Genomic DNA, 20556 nt, shown 5'->3' on the forward strand with positions numbered 1-20556 from the left:
CTTAATTATTAGTTCATGTTATTGTTGCATAAACTTCACATTGCAGTTGAACTGTTGCTAGATATATGGTGAATATTATAATATTTGGACCCGTGTTTACTGTTACTGTGTTTGTGGATATCTGCTCAAACGTAGATATGTATAATATGGTAACCATAATGTTTAATATTTTGGAGTGAGCTCTGGTTTTGAATGTATCGCGATCGCGTTTGAAACGATCGCGTTTGAAAAGCAAAACGCACCAAACAAAGGCTTCATGTTTTTACTAATATCTTATTTCATATCATCATAACGAATGCATATGATAATCAATATATTTTTCTCTAGCGTAGTTGTTACTGAAATCTTTTGGAAGATTTATATGCTGCTATAGGTTATTGTTATTATTATTTTATGCAGCACTGTGCATAGCCTATGCTTACAAGCCACAACAAACCTGGTGTTCATTATATTATATATTGTTGGAAACATTTGTGTGTGTGTGTATTCTGTGAATTTTAAAAAGCAATTTTAACCAGAAAAATATATTCCCTATAGTTTCTCTTGACATCAGTATGTTCACTTTTTTTTTTTTTTTTTTTCAGGGCCCAGATGCCACTGAGTCCTGCTGACTTCAACATTCACATGAGTCTCTGTATATGAACATGGTAAAGTGAAAATCAAACACCTTGGAAATGAAAGGTATGTACAATGTTTTCAGGAATGGCACAAAGGTCTCTGTCTTTGGATGATTGTTTTCAATAATGTGCTTTTTTGTCATTTGTTGTGCATATTTGGATTATGTTGTTTTGTAAATAAATCCAAACAATCAAAAAGCCATTCTTTTTTAAATCTCCTCATTCTTTGTGCAAGGTTGCTCAGAATGATAGGGCCTGATAGCTCCTAAAATAGGGCCATTAGGGAGTGTCTTTGTCTTTCTCAGGTGTGAAAAAGCTTACATATTAATGAGGTGATCACGCCCCTTTCGCATAAAGCTTTCTCACACAAAACACGTCTTAGAAATTTTAAATCAATATATTGTCTTCTCTGAATGAGCAGTCAGGATGATTTTCACATAGTTTTGGAGCAAATATTCTAGGCTACGTGATACAATTTTCAAAAGTCTTGTGAAGAAATAATCAGTAGGGGTTTCATGACCTTATTTCAGTGACAATTTTTTTTTGTATTTTCACAAACCACGCATAAATGTCATTATCTCAAAACTACAAACTTTTACATACATGCTGCTGATATATTATTGTAGCAGAGTTTGTGCTGAATACAGTGTAATCAGACTTTAGCCATGAAAATGTCACAAGTAACAGAAATAAGCACAAATGTCAGAGCATGTCAGAACACCTCCAGGCCCAGAAAACAGCTCAGACCCCAGAGGGTTAAGGGTCCAATTCTTATTATTAACTAGTTGCTCATTAGCATGCATATTACTAGGATATTAGCTGTTTATTAGTACTTATAAAGTACATATTAATATCTTATTACGCACAACCATATTCTACATCTCTTAATCCTAACCAATACTTAAACTTAACTACCTTACAAACTATTAATATGCAGTAAATTAGGAGTTTGAGGCAAAAGTCATAGTTAAAAGTGAATATGTATTCCCCATTTTAAAGTGTTACCGTTAGAATAGTTGTATACTCACATGTATTCAAGGGTGAGTAGATAACTTTCAGTGGCTGTATCATAGGACACTACGTATAGAAAGATAACATCATGATCCAACTTTATTTTACAACACAGCAGTTCAAATTAGTCATGTCACGTTCTCACGATGAATCCTACCGTCAAGCTGTTTTTCCATTCGCACACTTAGATCAAACACTTTACAGTCGCTGTCTTTCTCTTCAGGCAGAGCATAATACACAGAAAAGACCTGCGAGGAAAGTACATGAGCTTTTAACACAGAACAACAATAAATATTGCATTAATGCGTTCGTGAACACTCACAGAGAGCATGGCCACCCCAGTCCCTTGAGCGGTGATGTTAAAGCTCTTCGAAATGTCAAACTGTGAAATTGAGTCCATAAAGTAGACAAATAAAGACAACACACTTTTAGGTGAATCAGTTAACACATAAACATGTGAATCAGACTAGATTTAATTAGAGATTTGAATTAGCTAACTGAGTGCCGTTTTAAGACCACAAACTCTGGTTCATACAGTCATATTTCCAGACCTTGTCTGTGCGCTGCCGATTCATGTTGGACGATCTCAAAGCGAAAATCTTTTTTTCTGATCTCTCCTGCACAGCGAGCTCCAGGTCCAAATTAATGTCTTTCTTCTTAACCTGAATGCGGTACTCAGCCACAGCCTGGAACACCATGATCGTTGCCTAAACAAACGGGTAGTTTGTTAAAGAGTTAAGTTAAAAGACATGGCCAATTAACATAATAATACATAGCACTACATTAATGCCTGGTTCAGATTACACGATTTTGGCACGATCCGTTTGACGTAGGGTGTCGTGGGGATTTGTAAACAACAACGGGCGTCGGTACGCAAGATTCGATCGTTTCATCTTGTATAGTGGGCGACAACCGACGTCGCGTCTGCGATGCTTCACGACATCACGATAAAAAGACTAGCATGTTCTGTCCTCCACTACGGGTTCCGTCAAGAGTGAGTGAGTGAGTGAGCGAGAGTGGGTGGGTGTGTGTGTCCATGAGCGAGTGAGTGAGATAGCGAGAGTGAGTGTGTGTGCGCGAGTGAGTGAGTGAGCGACAGGGAGTGTGCGCGTGTGTGTGTGTGTGTGAGAGAGTGAGAGTGATTGAGTGTGTATGTGTGTGCGTGAGACGGTACGGACCATGACTGGTCGGAAAGCAACGTGTAGTCTGACATGTTTCTTGTCCACGACGCGACAAGATTTTAGGAGTCAAAATCGCGTAATCTGACACAGTGACTATCGTAACATAAAATAAAAAATAAAATTAGTGTAATCTGAACCAGACATGAGGCATAGATGCATTTTATTTTTCATTTATTTTTTCATCAAAAAATTCCCTAATGGATTGTTGGAAATGTCACTCCAGTGAATTTTATCCTCCATTTCCAAGTAGTCTCTCTGTTATAGTAGAGCTGCACGATTAATCATTAGCCTATTCATAAATTTATTTCATTAAACATTATTTACATTAATCTCATTCCTAAATGGCAGCGATTCAGATACAGCATGTCTATTGATCACACCGGAACATTCAAATCTGCGTTTGCGCTGCCGCTGACATAAAGAAAAGAGTTATCATGAAATGAAACAGCTTTACAGTCTTTTCAACCACACAGTATTGTTATTTCTGTTGTACAAATATTCAAATTATCACTGAAGAATTGGGATTAAAGTTTATAGTTCGTATAGAAACACTGATGTCTAAGGAAACGATCAAAATAGAATAAAGCAGATTTTGAAAGTAACTTGGCACTTTAAATCACGATTGTATCAATTACATCGTTACACCAGTAGGTGGTGACAAGTGATTGTTAAAAAAAGGATTTGTCATTGAATCGTTAATTTAAAAGATTAGTTCAAAAATGCAGATTCATCCAGGAATGAAATAAGTGAAGTATTTATAAGAGAGTCATTGAATCATTCATTCAAACTGATTTAAATAGACTGCAGCAATTAACATTTTCTCAGGAACTCTAGTAAATGACATGTTATTTTGTTTAGTTGTCTGTTCAGAATCGTGGGACAGTCGTGATCTGAGTCAGTTTGAAACAAAGAAATCGTGATTCTCAATTTATCCAGAATCGTGCTGCTCTGTGTTGTAGTTTTCACCTCCCATTACTTTACCCACTGCTAAACTTTTAGCATTAAAATGAAAAATATGTTAACATTAGCTACGTTTACATGGACACTTTTTGTTTCGTCAGAAGGAAATCATTCCGATTGATGAATCCGAACATAGTGTTTACATGATTGCTAAATAAAGTGATCGGGTTGATGTGTGCATTTATATGTCGCAAGCTTCAAATCGGATTTGATCTTTTGACATGCGTTCAATGCGCGAATATACCCACTGTTGGCGCACACTAACCATCATCCTACCATCACTTCTTTGTTTTAAAAAGCAGACTTAATGTTTATCTATTTCAGTTCCTAATTAGATGACGGGCACATAAGCCATTGTGCAGTGTGGCTTGTATTTATCAACAACATTGTCTGCAGCACTTCGCAGGCGATCAGTGGAAGGAGAATTTTTGTAATTTATTACACAATATTCAACAACAACAGCTTGTTCCGTGCGTCATACATGTACTATCGAAAAGATTAGAAAAGATTTAAACCACCCCTTACCAATGCAAATTAAATTTCAATCGGATTTGGCCAATTCATTCCATTTGACTACAAACGGATTATTAGGGTCCATTTAAACACACTGATTTACTAACATCATTTGAAACATGTATGATTTTCTGACACAATTTTTTTCCCCCCAGAATATCCAAGCTGCTCTCTTCCAAACTATGAAAGTGGGCACTAAAGTCTCGCAATTCACACTCGTTCAGACATTGAAAACTTCTAGAGGATTTCTCAGTCTGGGTAAAAATGTCCTCACGTATACGTTTTTTTTGGTATATCGATAAAATGCAGTATGCATCCTTTAAGTTGAATAACTCCTAGGGGTGAACAAATGTGACCAAATCCAGACACATGGAACAAAATGAGGAGGACAATGTAAATTGTAAACAAGACCATTCATTCGTTTGTCATTTGATGAAATACCTGTGTGGTGCCATAACCTCCGTAAAGGGTTTGTTGCTTTCCCAGCCAACGCACTGCCCGTCCGGCTCGCTCAAAATCCTTTGCCATCACCAGGGCAAGAACTGCATAACCTGTGGCCTCGAGAGTGTGATAGTGCTGCCCAGGAACTTGCCAAAATATGCCATCTAAACAAATAGATTTTTGATAATAATGTGTGTCACAATACACATTTTTATACAAGAGTGATAAAGTTATAAAAGTTTAGGAATTTTTGGGAAACAATTGACACACACAACTCACTTTTTTTTTTTTTTTTTTTTACAATCATGTAAATTACAATAAAAGCAATATATCAAAATTTATTTTAAATACACATTTTCAAAAGAAAAAAGAGAAAATACCACTTTTTAGCATCACAAATGCAATTCTTTCTTATTTCATATTTTGGATGTTGAATGAGACTTTACTGGCAACTATATATGATTACCGTATGTAAATACATTATGGTTCAGGTAATACTCAAATTTACACCAGTTGAAAAAGTTCAAAGTTACTGTTTTTAACAGTATTTATACAACTCCGCCTATTTAAAGCCCATGTTGCAGGTTAGAGTACCCAGTAAGCCAATGTATAGAAAAATAATGTAGGAACTAGATTTAAATATAAACATATACTTATAAAACGCTATTTAGGCTTCTGGAGTCGTTTTTGTGAGAAATTTTTTACTTCCGCATTTGAAAATCTCTTAAACCGCCGAACCTGAAGTGACGTAACATGAGGTAGAGCGGTCAAAGTAAATCAACTAGCGAATAGGAAAGCAATGGATCGCAATGACAGCTCGGAAGGGGAATTGTAGCCTAAATGTTTACTCATATGATATATATATATAATTCATTTATAATTGATATATATGATGATATCATATAATTATGAGCCTGATAAGTGAGCAGGATAGGCCAGGGTTAGACAGAACAACGGTGAGTTGTGGTGTGAGGAGAACAGGGCGAGAGAAGTGTTAGCTTATAGATGTAGGCCTATTCACGTTAGCCGATGATATGTATAACACTATGCTCAGATCACAATACTGTACAGATTATTATCATCATGTATCAGGCAATAGCAAAGCTAGTACTTAGACCCTTACCTGCATGTGTTGTGCGTGTCAGCCATTAGGAGACAGTTTCCAGAGGAAGAGGGACTTTATAAAGGCTTTGAATTTACCCATTTGGTGACGATGAATAAAAAAATGATCACAATCACAACTGTCTTACTGTATAAAAACTTTATATGTAGAAACAGCCAACACAAACATTAAAGTCGGTTTGTACAGATTGAAAATGAATTATAGAACATAATATATAATATTATATTTATATTAATAATAATAATAATAATAGTGTCGGCTGCAGACTACAAACACATAAATGCATTACATTACAAGTTTATGTAGGATATGTTAATGAATTAAATTAAGACAAGGCACATTTTGTAAAACAGATGTACAATAGCAGCTAAGTGATCTCTGACGGATCCGTGAGCGTCATGTTTCCCGCTGGCGGCCGAACCACATGCTGATGGCGGACCGTCATCACCGGGCGACCCGATGAAGGAGCTGGGACAGTGTGCACATATCGCCGGGATTATAATCATTCGGTCTATAGTGAACGCTACACACTACCGCGTTTTTCAAAGCAGAAGCAGAAGTGAAGTCCCGTCTCTTACCCGGCACAAAACGCACACTGGCACGGAAGATTGCACCGTCCTTTTTCTTATTCGGAAACCTGTGGACTCCATGTCCTGACAGGCCATAATTCACAATCATTTACCACGACGATGATTAATTGAAATACAATAAGCACAGAAAACACACTGAATCATGACCGCTCCAACTGACTACCAACCTATCTCTGCACTGAGCGCGAACGCAGAGCCAAACGACTACCTCATGTGACGTCATATGACGCGATGGTGAAAAAAAGCGCTTTTTCAACACGGTCAAGGAAACGGTCACGTTTTCTATTAAATTTGTGCCCTTATGTCTTGCAAAACAATTTTTAATCCTGCATTTACTTTTCATATGGTATTTTCATACAAGGTTATATTAATAAAAAAAAATAAAAAAAACCTGCAACATGGGCTTTAAGTATAATTGAGCTACTATTATAGTTTTTATCAATTATTTGAATTACTTGTTATTTTTGTACTAAAGTTTTAGTAATTTTGTTGTTTTTGAAATTTTATTAGTTTCAGATTTTTTTTTGTCTTTTTTATAAATTTTTATATCACTATAATAACCCTGGTATAACTACCTTGAAGAACATAATTTTTTTTTAAAAATCCTTTGCCATGGAGAAGTTTTTTTGGCAGACTGTAACGTTACTGACCTTTGCTTTCGGTGGAATGACTCATCAGGATGTCTTTATTGAGTTTTCCAGCATGGGCCAACGCGTAAGACGTCATAGCGACAGCATAAGTGCTGGTCAGACTGTGAACTCTCAGTGTCAGGTAATTAACGGCTTTGTTTACACTGCTCTGAAGTATGGAGAGAGAGAGAGAGACTCAGTGAGACTCAAGGCAAGGCAAGTTTATTTATATAGCACCAGGCTTGTGCAAAATTCAGAATTTGAGAATTGGCCTCCATTCAATTCATGAATTTGAATTTGAATTGAATTTACTCCGCCCCACAGGACATTGAATTGAATTTGAATTGGAATGACAGGAAGTGGAATTAAATTCATGGCAATTCAAAGAAATTCCACTCAGTCACACAACAGAAAGAATGTGTTGAGTCTCACATGCATTCAGTGTTAGGAAGGTTATTTTGGAAATGTTTTTGCTTATTACTGTTATTAGTTACCCATTATAAATGTGGTTTGGATTACTTTATTTGGATAACTTTATCAATGCAAAGCAATTTCGTTTTAAGTTGATTAGTACACTCTTAAAACGGATGTGTTAAAAACAACACAACCTGTGTTATATCTTAACACACCTGTGTGTCTAGTTAAGGACAACACATTTTGTGTTACTTTTAACTCAACCAGTGTGTTATTGTTCTTAACACAGGGAGTGTGTTGAAACCTTTTACACACTAATGTGTTATAGTTACACAACTTGTGTCAGATATGTGTCACATGTGACTGTAGTCGGTGTGTATTTGCCAGAGTTACTTCCTGTGTTTTTACAACTGAGTGTCTGGATGAACACTGAAACGTATTGTTAACTTGTGTTTATGGAGTCCAGTGACATTTAATAAAGAGTTTGTTTGAACATTTGGATGGTTTAGACATCATGAATCTACATAGACAAGCTCTTATTGAGAATTAACTGAGGTTTAGATGTTGATGTTTCACTGAATGTTTTATTTGAAGTCACCAGAATCGTGATTAATGGCTCCTTTATTTGAGCTCTTGACCCTTTACTCTTCTTTTAGTTTTTCTCTGGCTGCTTTAACTGTATTTTAATAAAATAGGCCTACATTTGTTATGGTGAGAGAAAATATGATCAGATGTTTCTTGATGATGTCATAATCAACAAGTGCTGATCTGATCAAGTCTTTGAGTATATGGATGGTGTGCATTTAATTTATTTATTTGCTAGTTATAACAATCTTGTGACACTACATCATGCTATCCATCATAATTAAAAATGTTTTCTAAAAATTTTAATCTGCAGCAGAAACTAGACAAATACAGACATCAAGAATCAGCGTATGAATCTCAACAATGGTGACAAACATAAAGCTTCATGCCGCAATGCATGCTGGGAGTCATGGATGAGATTTGTACTATGGTGGCACCCAGCATGCATTGCGGCATGAAGCTTTATGTTTGTCACCATTGTTGAGATTCATACGCTGATTCTTGATGTCTGCTTGATACCATAGACTGTAAAGTCCTGTATGCACTGTACATTTAAAAACTAATTTTAAGCTAATTGTAATATGCTAATCCTTTTAAAAGTCATCTTTTAAATATTACATTAATCTTATAAATATTGAACTCTTGCTGAGCTTAACAACACTACATATCCATGGTGATAATATTATCATCTAAACATATTTTTCTCATGATTATTTCTGCTGTTTAAAGTGTTAAAATAAATACACATTTACAGCGATCACAGAAAACAAATGTTAAAGAGTTAAAGGTCAAGAGCCCAAATAAAGCTGACACTAATCACGATTCTGGTGACTTTAAATGAAACATTCAATGAATCGTCAACACCAAAACCTGTTAATTCTCAATAAGAGCTTCTGTAGAGTCTGACAGAAATAAAGTTAATCTGGTTATTAATAACACGTGAAAGCAGCATTTGAAAAAGACATTGAAAAAGAGGCATGATGTGATTGGCTGCCAAAAAACACCCGTTAATCTTTAAGTTTTCATGAATTAAGATTTAATTTATTTATTTGAATGTATTGCTTTATTTATTTTAGAGCATTTTATGGGATACCATATAAAATATACCTATAATTTTTTTTCATAAACACAAACTCTCCTCCATCCAGTGCTATTCTATCCAGAGTTACACTTGAACACACATTGTGTGTTAAAAATATACACAACATGTGTCAAAATACCATCAACACATGCTGTGTGTTGTTTTTTAACACATCTCTTTTTAGAGTGTAACTAATTGAATTAAACAATTTTACCTCAGTAATACAACTAAATACAATTACATTAATTTTGTAATTTATTAACAGAAATTTCATTTCACGTAACTATTTACTCCTCAAAAAAAATTTCCTCAAAAATACATTTTGTTCTAAAATAGATATTGATCAAATTCTTGAAATAAATTACCCCCTCAATGTTGTTTAATTCGTTTTTTTTTTTTTTTACATTGCTTTTAACATTCATCGCTGGGGGAAAACATATCCTTTTAATGTAATCTGTACAAGTAGTTCAAACTAATATCATTTATAATGCAATCATATCTGACGTAAAGCTTCATTGTTAAACACTTCACTTAAAATATGTATATGAATTTCTTTGAATTTTTATTGAATTGCAATTCTGCTTCCTTTAATTCAAATTCGAATTGTAATTCTAGATCCTGTTTTTGACATCAATTCAAATTCAATTCAAATTCAAGAATTGAATTGGAATTAAGGAGTCATTCTCAATTCAATTCTGAATTGTGCACAAGCCTGTATAGCACATTTCATACACTATGGCAATTCAAAGTGCTTTGCATAGAAAATAAGCACAAAATAAAAGCAAGGGAAATTAAAACAGAGATAAATGATACAGTTATAAAATTAATTAGAGTAAAATTAATTAAAGTAGTAAAAAGATGATACATAGAATAAACTTCTCATCTGGCAAAACACTGGTGTATCGTATTTTGCATATAGTTTTACTCTTACAAAGACACAGTGTCTGTGGTGTTTATTCGGTGGGCCTAAGAATTCCATTGGACGTCTCCGATGCACCCGATTTTTCCCTAAAATCGGACAGGAGGAGCTCTAGGACTGACCTCGGGTTCACTGCCCCATCAGTCTGCACCACCCCCCCCCCCCCCCCCCCATAAGTTGAATTATACAAGGCCGATATATCTAAAATACTTTCTCATTTACCGTCAACATTCAGCAAATGCGCATCAACAATTTATTCCGTTCAAGGGGAAGGAAACACAAAAGATTAATCAATTCGGTGTTCGCGCTCTCTCTCTGCGCGCACTTCAGCTGTGTGCGGCTGTGCATACAAATATCGCGCAAGTCCCGATTTTCGCCTCTTCTTTTGCAATAAAAATTGTTTGAATGTGTAAATTGGCAAGACAAAACACGTCCAAATTATAAACTTTCACTCTATGATGGTTAAATTTAGCAGTTAATCCGCGAATCACATGCGTGCCAAACCGCGGGACCTGATCCGTGCGGATCACGGATCAACTGCGATCCGTTCCACCCCTAGAAAGCAGTTTTCACGTCCTCTAGATGAACCAAACTCTTGATGTCCACAGAACCCGTGTGTGCACCACAAGTGCTACTGTGAAAGCACCTAGTGCTAATCTCACTCAGTGAGACTGCTGTGACATATTGTAGCGCTGTTTGTTTCTAGGAATCACACTTACCTGAACAGGTCCAGGACAGATCTTACTGCCCTCTTGCATGGCAATTAGGACGAATGCAGTTAGAGAGGCATCAGCATCTTTCCCCCGTACGTTACCCTGGAATGAACATACACTCAAATAATAATATGTTGTATAATGATATAATAAGAATGTTTGGATCCTTCTGAAGTGCAGAGCTGTAGGTGCTACACGCAGCTAGAACCAGCCCACAGTTTGGCAGACTTTCTCACATTGTACTTGTTAGTTCTTCTGTACTGGTGTTTAGGAGTACATTTATGGGCTCCAACTGTTGTACTTGATTTTTGAAGTTCATAAATTTAACTTACAACCATCTCGCTGTGATACACAGGGGCGTCTTCTTTAAACGTGCCGTCTGGCAGCTGTTTGGTTGTGGCCAGCCACTTGAAGGCGCTGCAGATCACATTCTCCTCTATGACGACTAGATCGTTGGCCATTGCAAACACTTTCGCCACATATGCCGTCAACCTGTAAATGGACACAAGATTAAGTATACTACAAGAAACGCAATTGTTATCTCAATTTTTTTTCAGAATTGATTAGCGTTGCAACGTTTACAGTTATTGAACTGAAGTGATATAAATAATAACACTATTGTCCTCTTAGAGCTGCTTTACAGCTGAAATAGTTTCATCAGTGCTGAAAATTTCAACTGTTATTTTCAAAGTAATTTAGTAGCATTATTTCACCATGTGCTACTTGGTACGTGTATCCAGGCAGCATAGGACCCATCAGATTTACGGAAGGTCAACTCCAGCTGATAACCTTCACAAGAACAAAAAATGCATGACATAGTGGCATGTGCTTGGCACTTTAACTCAATTTAACAAGTGAGAGCACATTAATTTTGAGGCTGACCTGTGTTGATATGTTTAATGGCTTCATTACGGCGGTCCATGCCAACTGCCTCCCACTGCTTGGTGCTGTCCAGATAATGAGTGGCAATGAGAGGCAGAGTCATAAAGATCATGGTCTGCTCTCCACATCCGCTGGGCTGGACAATGAGCTTACCCATAAAGTCTCCACTGATGGCCTGCTCGACTGTGCGAGTTATCTCTTCACCTGCGAGCATGGAAGGTAAATGGCTGTGATTGGCTTTTGGACGTCATATTGGCACGCATGAAGATCTAGGCTAGTTGTTTAAAATATTTATGTTCAGCAGAAGAAAGAAATCCAGAAAAATTTAAATGGAAAAAATTAAATTAATTTCACAGGTCCCTATAAACCTCAGAAGAATGAAATTGCAATGAGATTTTCACCTATCACTGTGATCAATGTGGAAGCAGGTGTGTTGGGAACCTTTCGGCTTGGGATGTCACTCCTCATCGACACGACCTGCACGCCGCCTGTTCAGATCATGAGGGAATAGGGTGTTTGAAGAGGATTTCAACCATCATTTTCATTGCATATCCAGCATGTGTTTCTAAAGAACCTGCACCTGGGTGCTCGGAGGGGTTGATCTCCACAACTCGCTCTTCGACTTCGGTTAGCACACCTTCAGACTGAAAGAAAATAGGACACGAATGCAAGTTGGTGGACACATTGGAAATCTTCAAATACAGTAATAAAGTGATTCCTGCAGAAGCCAGAAGATCCTTGCTCTTATTGTTGACATGGCAGACTCACCACCACTTTCAGATTCTTTCTAATTGCGTCATTGCGATTGGAGCTGTATGCTTCAGCTTCGATCCATTGGTCACGGAGATCCATGGGGATGATGATGAGAGGAACAGCTACGGAGGACATGCGGTCAACGGCAACTGTAATCTTGTTTTGTTTTTGTTTTTTTCTGGCACTGCTGCAAATTTCGTCCGATGTCTTGAATTTTATATGCACCGGCTGGTATAAGACAAAATGGGATCTTCAGCCGTACAATTTAACCTTATAAAGCCTGACATATAAACAATAGTCAGACAAACACCTCAATTTTATTAAGACACCCAAACTGATAAAAAAAAAAATAATGTTATTCGTAGCAGATGCTAATATTTATATTGATAAAAAGATGAAATTCTGATTGTAATGTAAAAGCTTGTGATGTAAATAAAATATTTACAACAGTGTAGCAAACTACTTGCATAAAATGCATATAAATATCAGTCGTCACTCAATATCTGCCAATAATGTCTTAGTAAGATAATATTTAAAAGCTTAGGTTTATGATCAAAGCTCTGTAGTTTTAAAACAGAGTATAATGCAGTACAACAATGATTGAGAGATGAACAAATAAACGTTCCTCAAAAGCCTTATGATCATATTTGATACTCACATTTTAACAAAAAGAATTATGTATGGATAATCAAGTAAACTTAAGTTTCCTCAGTCCAGTGTTTATCTTGAACAATATTAAAGTTATTCTTACTTATTTATTACTTAGTTATTCTTTAATAAAAAATGAATCACAAACTGACGGTGGACGTTTGTACAATTATATAAGGCCTTTTACTTGCTAAAAAAAAGTTGAATCTATCAATCAGACGACATGTAGGCATGTAGTAGATTGCGTGCAACAAGATTTTCAGCAAAGTTTTTATCGCGCTGATCATTTAAAGGCCTTAGAAATTTGCGTATCAAATATGATACAGTAGGCTTTAATGAGTGACAACAATGTGATCAGTAAACTGCACATACTTTAAGCATCTGATTGCTGTAATTGTGAACAATAGCCTTTATTTCCAGTTGTTCATTCCGCACTGCTGAATAAGGCATCCTCAGTTCGATAAAAAAATCCTTCTTAACGGTGATCTCGTAAGGATTTGCCACACATATTCCTGCATTGAAAATGAGTGAGTGTCAAAAAACAGCAAATGATAAACAGAATAACAAATGAACAAGAGCTGTGCTTTTTACCGAGGGTCTTGGACAGGCTGATGGCTGTGATCTGCCAGGTTGTGATGGAGTCTTTCAGGAATATACCAGTTCTTAAGGCAGATGTTTCATCGCTAGGTACAAATGAAGACTGTCTCATGGTCATATCTTTTCAACATCTATAGACTAATCATGAGTATGTTTGCTTCATTGTTTTCTGATTTGGTTCTTCCCTTTGCTTGTTAGTTTGTTTTACCCAGTGTGTTTAAGCCCTTAGTTTCCTTTGTTCAGCGCTCGGTCTCATTTCAGGTTACGTGGTTGTTGATATCTAGCTCATGTGTGTTCTTGGTTTTGATTGATGATAAATGACTGTCTTATGCTACTCCATATTTGTGCGATTCATTACAGCCACCAACATATAGCCAGTTCCTTCAGGATTTTGCAAACTAATCTCCCACACTATTTACCTTAAAAATCAGCTACAAACATTCATTTTATTGATATGTTATAATGTTTAAGACAATACAAGTGTGTCCGACATTGCCAGTTCCCTTTCAGTCGGTCACGTTCGACTTATTGGGATCACGTCAGAGAGCCCTAATCATCTTCAAGTGCAACAGAACGAGCCAATGCACATTGCACTCTGCCCCGCATAGGAAGTAAATACAAGCACCTGTTGTCTTTCGCTTCGGGGCCTAATGGATCTTTCTGTATGCAGTCTCTGAGAGTACTAACAGTCAACGAGTGTGTCAAGTGTTCTTCAGGAAGAAGCCTCTCCAGTGGTGCAAGCCCACTCCGCTCGGAGTGTAGTTTCTTCCTGGGTGCTGTCACAAGGTGCCTCGCGGACAGGTATTTGTAGAGCTGCGGGTTGAACGACACCTAACACGTTCGCTAGGTTTTATAGCCTTCATGTCGAGCCGGTAGCCTCCTGTGTACTAGCTTCCTATACCCAGTAAACACCGAAGACCCCGCTCAAAGTGTTGGCTTGCTGCGCCATTCCCCTCCTATGGACCAGTGTTGCCTCCCCCTACATAGGCCAGAGCTACCTCAGTGTACATATATAACAGAGACGTTTTTTTTTAAAGCACAGCATTGCGGTTCTCACAAAATGTTTTTAAATAAAGTCAAATTTATTTAATTATATAATCTTTCACTCACCACGACTGTTTTGGAGGACATGGAGGTAGATTGATCTCCTCCCAGAGCCAGGTTTCAGGGAACTGTGTACGTACAAACACGTCTTCTGGTTCATCTTCAATATCATCTTCCTCACCTGAGCAAACAAAATAGTGTACACTACCATTCAAGTTTTAGGGCCTTTTTTTCTGAAGTGTTTACTCAGCCAGAACACATTAAATTGATTAAAAAAAAAAAAATTACAGTAAAGACATTCAAAATGATACAAAAGATTTCTATTTCAAATCAATGTTTTTTTTTTTTATCCGAAACCTCTAAAAAAAGTATCACAGTTACCACAAAAACATGAAGAAGCAGAGGATATTAAATTAAACAATCTTACTCATCCCAAACTATTAAAATTATAGTGTATTTATATCATTACGTCAATTTGAAGTTATAAAAAAAAAAAAAAAAGTATGTAAAGTAGTTTATATGCAAGTCTAATAGTGGAGCAAATTGATCAATATAAATGTTATGCAATTAATATAAAAATATAAAAAAGTTTATTCTGGTGGGTTGTAATTGAATTTGTGATCATAATATTGTCATAATATTCTAGATAATTAACAGCTATAAGTAACACATGCACTCAAACTTTACAACTGTTTCTTCATATTATAATATATCTGAATGAAATTTAGGACAAAAGCTAGAAAGAAGCATTTGAGAGTAGGGGTGTGACGATAACGGCATCACCGCAATATCGCGTTAATGAGATGCCTACCGCGGTGTGAGGTCATCACCGCACTTTTTTTTTTGGGGCTTAAAGTTACAGGAGTGCATATGGTGTGTGATATGAACTATAAACACATTAATCTTTGCTTATAATTTACTGTATTCTGCGAGTCCTATGTTCAAGGGCTTCTGGATTAAAAAAAAAACGCTTCCTGCGCAAGGGACGGACAGTCCATTAAACATATGGGGGATTTATTTTTTGTGTGTGTCTGATTATTATTAATTAACCCTCTGGGGACCAAAAACGCACCCCCGCGTTTTGCTCGTTTTTTTTTTTTAGCAATGCAAAATAAGTTTAAAATGCTCTGTTAATTTTGATCTTTCATTTTCGTGTTAAACATCAATCGATCCTGTTCAGTTTCTATTTTTTTTTTCTGTATACTCACAATAAAAATAAAGTGTTGTGCTTTTTGCCAAATAAAGAAAAATAAACATGATTCAAGTTCTGCACTCTACGCGTTAGAAAATGATCTGATACCTCGCGAAAATTCAGTCAAACAGGTAAACATACCCACGGGCATCAAGCTTGAAATCGCATCTCTTAAATGAAGTAATTTATATAAAAAACAAATATTCTCAGCTTGTGAAATCTGTATTAAAAGAGAGCGATTCCAGTCGAGCTCATTAGAGCTCATTCAAATGTAATGTGACCACGCCCCGGAGAGCGCGCGCTATTCAAACGCAAATTCTGAGAACCATTTCAGACCTGTGAAACGCCCCCACATCAGCTGTAAACACAGCGCGTCGCGAGTGAGGCATAATATAGCCTACCTAATAATCCTGGAGAAAAGTTTCCTCAGAACAGTGCTGATATGAGGAGCAATAGATCCCGCTGAGGAGTGAGGTAGGCTAAGTTATCTTTTCTCAAGTGTTAATGTGGAATAACGTTATGGAATAACGTTAGTGTAGGCCTATGTAAACCGCTAAAAGATGAATCGCGTTTCTATAATATGAATCGCGTTTCTGTGAGATGAATGAAGGGTACATATTTGTAAAGACTGTTTTGCCTAAATATGAATCGCGTGTCTGTGTGTGAAAGAATAAACCGCTTTAATCAGCTAAAATGCTTTGCTATAGCCTACTGAGATGAGTAAAAATCGACAGAAATTTGTTGAAATAAAATGTCTTTGTATAAGCAACGTATTACACTGCAAATTAACATTTATATGCCCTAATATTTCATAAAAACAACGTTACAGTCAGGCGAAATATGAAAGACAACATTTTGTTGACTAGATTTGGGTACAGTTTTTACTGTAGAATATACTGCCACATCAAATAAGCTTTTGTTTAGGTGTAAACCACTAAACATTCTCAGGTGTAAACCACTCCTCCTTCACGCCCCCCTCGCATATTGGCTTTCCAAGCAAAACCTGTCTTACACAATTTAAATCAATGTATTGTTTTATGTGAACGATAAAGCAAGACTATTTTCACATAATTTTGAAGCCAGAACTCGAAGCGACAACATCCATTAGTCAAAAGTCTTGTGGACACATATTTAGTATGTGTTTTGTGGTCTTATTTCAGCAGCTTTCATTTTTATTTTTTCCAATAACCACGCATAAACATTATTCTCTTAAAAATACAAACATCTACATACATGTTGCTCACATATTATGGTAGCCCTGTTTGTGCTATATAGAGTGAATTTACACCTTTGCCATTAACATGTTTATAAATAACTGAAAAAAGCACAAATGTCAGGGCATGTCAAAACATCCCAAGGTCCCCAAAAACACCTTGGTCCCCAGAGGGTTAACTGCTAGGTTTCAGTACTTGTGATGTTTACAGGTAATGTTCAATTAAATACACACAAACAAAGGCATAAAAGACAAAAGCATAACGTAAACAGTTGGAGTTAGATTTTAATTGCGAGTAGCGATACTTCTCTTATGTGGTATAGGCAATAACAGTTGACGACGCGAATGGCCACGAATCTAGTCTAAGCCAAATACTGTGTCGCCTATTTGGGCACATTTTGGCTTTGAGGCAGGTGACAAGGGGCAGCCGGTGAATTTGGACAAGGCAGTATGCCATATTTGTCGCACAAAAGTATCCGTCTCGCGAGGAAATACCACTAATTTAAGATCACATCTAGTGCTGCACGATTAATCGTATCGCAATTACGATGTCAAGCCTACGCGATTATATGACGCAAAATGCTGCGATTTTATATTAAATAAACAAATTAGCGCTGTTAACGCAATTAACGCAGCATCTGTTAATTTTTGGCATCCTTTGGCTATAGTGTTACATGATCCCGCTCTTATTCATGCAAATGCTTTTAAACCATTCATGCATGATAAGACAAAAAAGAACGCGCTGTCAGTGAATGTCCTCCTGACACACACACACACACACGACCCACAGATAGACGCGCGCCAGTATCAAGTTCTCTTTCGCGGAAGAACGAACAACACACCTATGCCAAAATGAACGCGCTGCCTGTGAATGTCCTGACTGTGACACACAGAAATACTCGCGCTAATATCGTGCGTGCGCACAAAACAGCATGCCAGAATACAGTTCTCTTTCGCGCTTGAACGAACAATAACACACACAATTATGCCAAAATGTCTTTTTGTCGAGTGTCTTCATAACATAAGAATAGTCTTATGATGAACGTGAAGAGTCGTGACTCGTGAGAGATTGAGGTGTGTGAGATCCGCGTCTCTGACAGCAGCAGCTGGTCTTAAAGGGACAGTGCACAGTAGCCACTAATTATATCTGTCGCTAAAGTTAATCAAAGAACAAAAGGGAACAGAGAAAAACACTCACTGCTCTTGACTAAAGAACTTTTTTCTTTAGTCAGATTATCACTAATCTGCAGATGTGTGAAGTAACGAATTACAAATACTCACGTTACTGTAATTAAAGCGGGGCTCAGTAACTTCGGGATTTCTTCGCTGTATTCTCGCTTTTTGCTCGCAGGTTTCTCTCTAGAGCTCCCCCCACAGCTTCGGAATAGATATTTGACAACACTGTTGTAAAAACTCGTTGGCTATTCTCAGACACCAGAGGCTAGTAGATCAACGACATCAAAGCAGATGGGACATTCTTTAAAACGTCTTCTTCATTCGGGTTCGAACAGCGTGAGGGAGCGCAATAATGACAGCATTTTAGCAGATTTCTTTTGGCCGTAAAGCAATTGTTTACATCGCGAGATCTGATATCACGCGATACTTCCTGACGCGGCGGCCCGCCGCCCCAAAGTTGCAAGTGCGTATTTTCCGCTCACGGGCACCAGGGGGGTGCGAAACGACCACCATTCAACCCGAAATAAGTAATATAACCATTCCAATGACTCCGAAGCTGTTCAGTTAAGGTAAAAAAAGTTACTTAGTTCACCTTTAAAGGCAGGGTAGGTAGAAATGGTCTAAAAATTTTATTTTTCAAATTTGTTTAAACTTTATGTACATATCAATACATAATTAAAATGTAAGTACTCTGAAAAAGAAAGTATCAAAATCGAGTGTCTGTAGACCTCTCACGACTGTTTTAAAGACATCTCATTATTTCCATTCACTCCACCCCCTCATTTCTGTGCTTCTTCCAAAGCCACGCCCCCAAAACACATGACGCGCGACTCCGACCGCTGAGCTAGAGGACGCATTATTTACCTGAGACAAGCGGAGGGGAAGGGGCATTTTTTTGCCTGGTTTGCCTTCACTAACTGCATATGCCGGTACTGTAAATTTAGATTGCTCTTTCTCTGCCATTGTTTTGGTATTCCTAGGTTCAGTGCCTTCTTCTTCTTCTTCGATAGATTTTATTGGCAGCTTGCAAACATAGTGCATTACCGCCATCTACTGGACGGAGGTGTGATCAGGTTCCGTGCCTCTCGCACTCCTCAAATCAAACGGTCGCGCGCAAGTGGGCAGGTGCTGTGTGGCAAAAGGGTGGTTGCCATGGTTGCGAGAGAGTGACAGTCGCCTAAGCCAATCCTATGATTCATCCCGAATCGAAATAATGAGCTGTGTTTAATACAGATTAAACGGTCTAGAGTCACTTGATTTTTATACTCTTTTTTTCAGAGTTCTTACATTTTAATTATGTATTGATATATATAGAAAGTTTTAACAAATTTGGATCTTTAATTTTTAATAAATCCTACCTACCCTGCCTTTAAGTCGTTGTTTTCAGAAATTGTACTTTTTTGAGTAGTTTAAAAATTGTGTAATTTTACTTTTACTTGAGTACATTTTAAGTGATGTATCGGTACTTTTACTCCGCTATTTCCTTCTGTTTGTGGTCGTTACTCGTTACATGCTTGTTTTAATTTTATTTTTATCCATCAACGTGATTGAATCGAGTAATCGGTCTCGTGACTGTCATCAAATCAAATTAAGCATAGAAAACTTTAACCGCCTATTCCTGCTGTTACTCGTGACTGCTGTGGAAGTGCATTCTTCAAGCATCAATTCAATCCAGATATCAGCGTCTTCCTCTAATATGCTAAGGTACATTTCACATTTCTGCTTAATATGATATTTATATAGGCTGGCCTGTCTACAGGGCTTAACATTTGGTGTGAGGTTGGGGGTATTGCGTGATGAGTTCATAATGCGGTGAATTCCCGCTCCCATTTACTTCACAATCACATTATCGAGAGACGCGCGTCACGATCTGTGCACTGCCGAAACTCGCGCTCGCCATGCCGCCAGATTCAGTATCAGTGCATCTTATGAACCATGGCGTTAACTTGAACTGCATTTCCGTCAGTGCGTGACTACAGCTCGTTAATAAACAACGTTTTTTTGATCCGCCTTCATTTGGCAAGTGCACATGTTCAACTTTTGTTTTTTAGTGTGTGGATGCTGCTGATAAAACAGCTTCGCCAGACTACAAAGAGAAATTCATTTGTTGGTTTGATTGTGTGTGTGTGTGTGTGTGTGTGTGTTTCTTATGTAAAAGTTTCCCGGATATAGGCCTAATGCACAATTTTCCTTACAAATTATATTATCAGCATTACAATGTGAGTAAATGTATAGCCGTGTAAAATGTAAGGGATGATGCCCCCCTTCTAGATA

The 20556-nt window shown here is 37.2% G+C and overlaps 1 protein-coding gene across 1 annotated transcript in view; it reads right to left on the reverse strand.

The window, feature by feature from the left end:
- Positions 1-20556, reverse strand: part of c3a.5 (complement C3a, tandem duplicate 5) — a 50092-nt gene that overhangs the window by 6745 nt on the left and 22791 nt on the right. Inside the window, exons 18-33 of the mRNA XM_084401604.1 lie at positions 14768-14882; positions 13652-13743; positions 13433-13572; positions 12428-12640; positions 12240-12303; positions 12061-12147; positions 11660-11863; positions 11491-11566; positions 11110-11269; positions 10784-10879; positions 7087-7234; positions 4724-4887; positions 2180-2335; positions 1951-2010; positions 1786-1876; positions 1646-1694 (exon numbers count right to left, since the gene is read on the reverse strand). Coding sequence (XP_084257730.1) covers positions 1646-1694; positions 1786-1876; positions 1951-2010; positions 2180-2335; positions 4724-4887; positions 7087-7234; positions 10784-10879; positions 11110-11269; positions 11491-11566; positions 11660-11863; positions 12061-12147; positions 12240-12303; positions 12428-12640; positions 13433-13572; positions 13652-13743; positions 14768-14882 — 1915 coding nt within the window. The remainder of the gene's footprint in view (positions 1-1645; positions 1695-1785; positions 1877-1950; positions 2011-2179; positions 2336-4723; positions 4888-7086; positions 7235-10783; positions 10880-11109; positions 11270-11490; positions 11567-11659; positions 11864-12060; positions 12148-12239; positions 12304-12427; positions 12641-13432; positions 13573-13651; positions 13744-14767; positions 14883-20556) is intronic.

This window comes from Rutilus rutilus, assembly GCF_951802725.1.
Source record: "Rutilus rutilus genome assembly, chromosome: 2".
NCBI classification, from domain to species: Eukaryota; Metazoa; Chordata; class Actinopteri; order Cypriniformes; family Leuciscidae; genus Rutilus; species Rutilus rutilus.